The sequence below is a fragment of the Octopus bimaculoides genome, chromosome 28 (assembly GCF_001194135.2).
Source record: "Octopus bimaculoides isolate UCB-OBI-ISO-001 chromosome 28, ASM119413v2, whole genome shotgun sequence".
NCBI classification, from domain to species: domain Eukaryota; kingdom Metazoa; phylum Mollusca; class Cephalopoda; order Octopoda; family Octopodidae; genus Octopus; species Octopus bimaculoides.
In genome coordinates, this window is record NC_069008.1 from 2,999,723 (window position 1) to 3,003,433 (window position 3,711).

At 42.3% G+C, this 3,711-nt stretch overlaps 1 protein-coding gene across 1 annotated transcript in view; it reads right to left on the reverse strand.

Moving 5' to 3' along the window:
• Positions 1–3,711, reverse strand: part of LOC106883785 (cell division cycle protein 20 homolog) — a 42,723-nt gene that overhangs the window by 8,795 nt on the left and 30,217 nt on the right. The window contains exon 5 of the mRNA XM_052977628.1: positions 606–731. Coding sequence (XP_052833588.1) covers positions 606–731 — 126 coding nt within the window. The remainder of the gene's footprint in view (positions 1–605; positions 732–3,711) is intronic.

Genomic DNA, 3,711 nt, shown 5'->3' on the forward strand with positions numbered 1-3,711 from the left:
GGCAATAATCTTCATGAAGGACCAGAAGAATTAGCTCAACATGCTGTTGGCACTCCGTCGCTTACGACGTCGAGGGTTCCAGTTGATCTGATCAATGGAGCAGCCTGCTCGTGAAATTAACGTGCAAGTGGCTGAGCACTCCACAGACACATGTACCCTTAACGTAGTTCTCGGGGGATATTCAGCGTGACACAGTGTGTGACAAGGCTGACCCCTTTGAATTACAGGCACAACAGAAACAGGAAGTAAGAGCGAGAGAAAGTTGTGGTGAAAGAGTACAGCAGGGTTCGCCACCATCCCCTGCCAGAGCCTCGTGGAGCTTTGGCTGTTTTCGCTCAATAAACACTCACATTGCACCTCCACACTCAACATGTACAAATCTGATAAGAAGACAGAGTAGAAATGATGAAGCCTTAAACCATGATGAAGCCTTAAACCAAATTGCAATTATCTACATAAAGAATCTAACAAACTTATCAACCTTCTTGAAATCTGTATGATGGCCTCTATTATTCTTTTTTTCCACACAGACAAACCTACACACACCCATGTACACCTTCACACACTGGCACAATGCACCCGAGTATACGTTTTAAGGAACTCACAATAATCATCCAAGATCTCTGGAGCATCTAGAATTCTGTCGGAGGTCTGTGGAATGTGTCTGGTAAGCTTCTTACATTGACTGTTCTTACTGGAAGTGTACAAGATCCGGAGACTGTTCTGGTGACCTGGCAGAAAGAGGAAGACAAAAAAAACAATCTTTGAATACCATGATAACAATGATAACGTTGATGGTGTTGACAACAATCATGATTTGATAACGAAGATGCTGATGTCAACATCAAGGACAATGATCTCTTCCTCTGGTAGAAGAATAATTCCAATGGTGAGGATTAGCAGAACTCTTTCGAGTTCCTGAATTTAACCCTTGAGCTTTCAGATCCCTCTCTCAAATGTAATGCTTATTTATTTATTCATTTTACTTTGAAATAATTATGCATTATCTCATATATTGGGATTTCAATGATGGGATTGTCCTTTTTAGAAGAACAATGCAGGGTAGGTGAGAGAGGCTGGACCTGGACAGTTTGAACAACAGATAGGATATTTGTGCCGGATATGGCGAGTTGGCAGAATCATTAGCATGCTGATCGAAATGCTTAGCGGTATTTTGTCTGCCGATACATTCAGAGTTCAAATTCCGCCGAGCCTTTCATCCTTTCAGGGTCAATTAAATAAGTACCAGTTACATACTGAGGTTGATATAATCGACTTGATCTGTTTGTCTGTCCTCTCTGGGTGTATCCCCTTGTGGGCAATGCAAAAAAATAAGAAACATTAGCATGCCCGGCAAAATACGTGGCAGCATGTCACCTGTCTTTATGTTCCGAGTTCAAATTCCACCGAGGTCGACTTTGCCTTTCATCCTTTCAGGGTCAATTAAATAAGTACCAGTTATGCACTGGAGTCGATGTAATCGACTTAGTCCCTTTGTCTGTCCTTGTTTGTCCCCTCTATGTTTAGCCCCTTCTGGGCAATAAAGAAACAGATATGGCCAGATTGAATGATAAAGTGTCAACCTCATCGAATTCAGAATTCCATCATAAGGCTTAGTTCCTTGTTGCAGTGAGGTGGTTATGCCTCAATGATCTTCAGAGCTATGCCAGCAAAGCACTAGCCCCTGGTAAGGGCCTCCCATGCTGGACAAGTCAAAGGATAGGAATCAGACTGTGATAAAAAAGGGTTTGTGTAGGGTCAGCACCTCTAGCCAACACAAAAACCAAAGATATGAAAACATTGGTCTTTTACTTGTTTCAGTCAATAGACTGTGGCCATTCTGGGGCACCACCTTGAAGGGATTTTCGAACACACTGACTGCAGGACTTACTTTTTTATTTAAAGCCTGGTACTTATTCTACTGATCTCTTTTGTTGAACTGCTGAGTTACAGGAATGTATACACACCGACATTGATTGTCAAGCAGTAGAAAGGAACAAACACAGACATGCAAACAGATACATATATATATATATCTGAGTGGTTGGCGTTAGGAAGGGCATCCAGCTGTAGAAACTCTGCCAAATTTAGATTGGAGCCTGGTGTTGCCATCTGGTTTTACCAGTCCTCAGTCAAGTCGTCCAACCCATGCTAGCATGGAAAGCGGACGTTAAACGATGATGATGATGATATATATATATATATATACACACACACACACAAAAAGCACCATTCGAGCGGGAATGTTAACAGCGTCACCTTACTGACACTTGTGCCGGTGGCACGTGAAGAACAACATTCGTACGAGGTCATAGCCAGTGCCACTGGACTGGCCCCTGTGCAGGTGACACATAAAAAACACCATTTTGAACATGGCTGTTGCCAGTACCACCTGACTGGCCCTCGTGCCGGTACCACGTAAAAGTACCCACTACACTCTCAGAGTGGTTGGCTTTAAGGAAGGGCATCCAGCTGTAGAAACTCTGCCAAATCAGATTGGAGCCTGGTGCAGCCATCTGGTTTCACCAGTCCTCAGTCAAATCATCCAATCCATGCTAGCATGGAAAGCGGACGTCAATGTTTCCAGTTTCTGTCTACCAAAGCCACTCACAAGGCTTTGGTTGACCCAAAACAATAGTAGAAGACATTTGCCCAAGGTGGCAAAGTAACAGGATTGAACCCAGAACCATGTGGTTGGAGAAGCAAACTGCTTGCCACAGAACCACAGGCAATTAGTAATGTCTTAATAACGACACAAGAAGGAAGGAAGGAAGGAAGGATTAAAACAGCCACAACACAATTGACAATGGGAGGTTTTTAAAGTGTCAAGGCCAGGATTTTGGATGCTGTTCAGCTGCTTCGTTAAATAGATTTCTGTTGAGAAATGGTCCTTTTGTTTTAATTAAGACTGGAAAATAATGAACAATTCATAAAAATAAATTTCTTCTTATAACACTGGTATCTTTTACTTGTTTCAGATATCAGACTGTGGCCATGCTGGAGCACTGCATCGACCCCAGGACTTATTCTTTGTAAGCCTAGTACTTATTCTATCGGTCTCTTTTGCCGAACTGCCAAGTTACGGGGACGTAAACACACCAGCATCAGTTGTCAAGCAATGTTGGGGGGACAAACACAGACACATAAACATATACATACACACACACATATATATATACGATGGGCTTCTTTCAGTTTCCGTCTACCAAATACACTCACAAGGCTACTTACTACACAGCCACTCCTACGCATAAGGGTTAGGGTTAGGGTAAAAATGTGTTTTTTATGGTAGTCTGACCTTAGAGTCCCTCAGAGCGTGAGGCTTTATTGTATAGCAATGCCCTTATATAAATAAATGTATATATATATATATATATATGCACAGGCATGGCTGTATGGTAAGATGTTTGTCCCCTCTGTGTGTAACCCCTTGAAGGCAATAAAGAAAGAAGAATAAGTATCAGGCTAAAAAAAAAAAAAATTACTGGGATCGATTCATTCAACTAAAACTCTTCAAGGCAGTGCCCCAGCATGGCCACAGTGTAATGACTGAAACAAGTTAAAAGATAACAGAACAGAGGAATCACACACACACATCAGACAGTAGGATGAGATGTACGAGGGGGGGAGGATTTAGCTGCTATTTCTACCAGGTCTAGCTACCAATGTAGAGGTCTTGCTCATTGTTCTTGTGATGGTTGAGTGTATGTA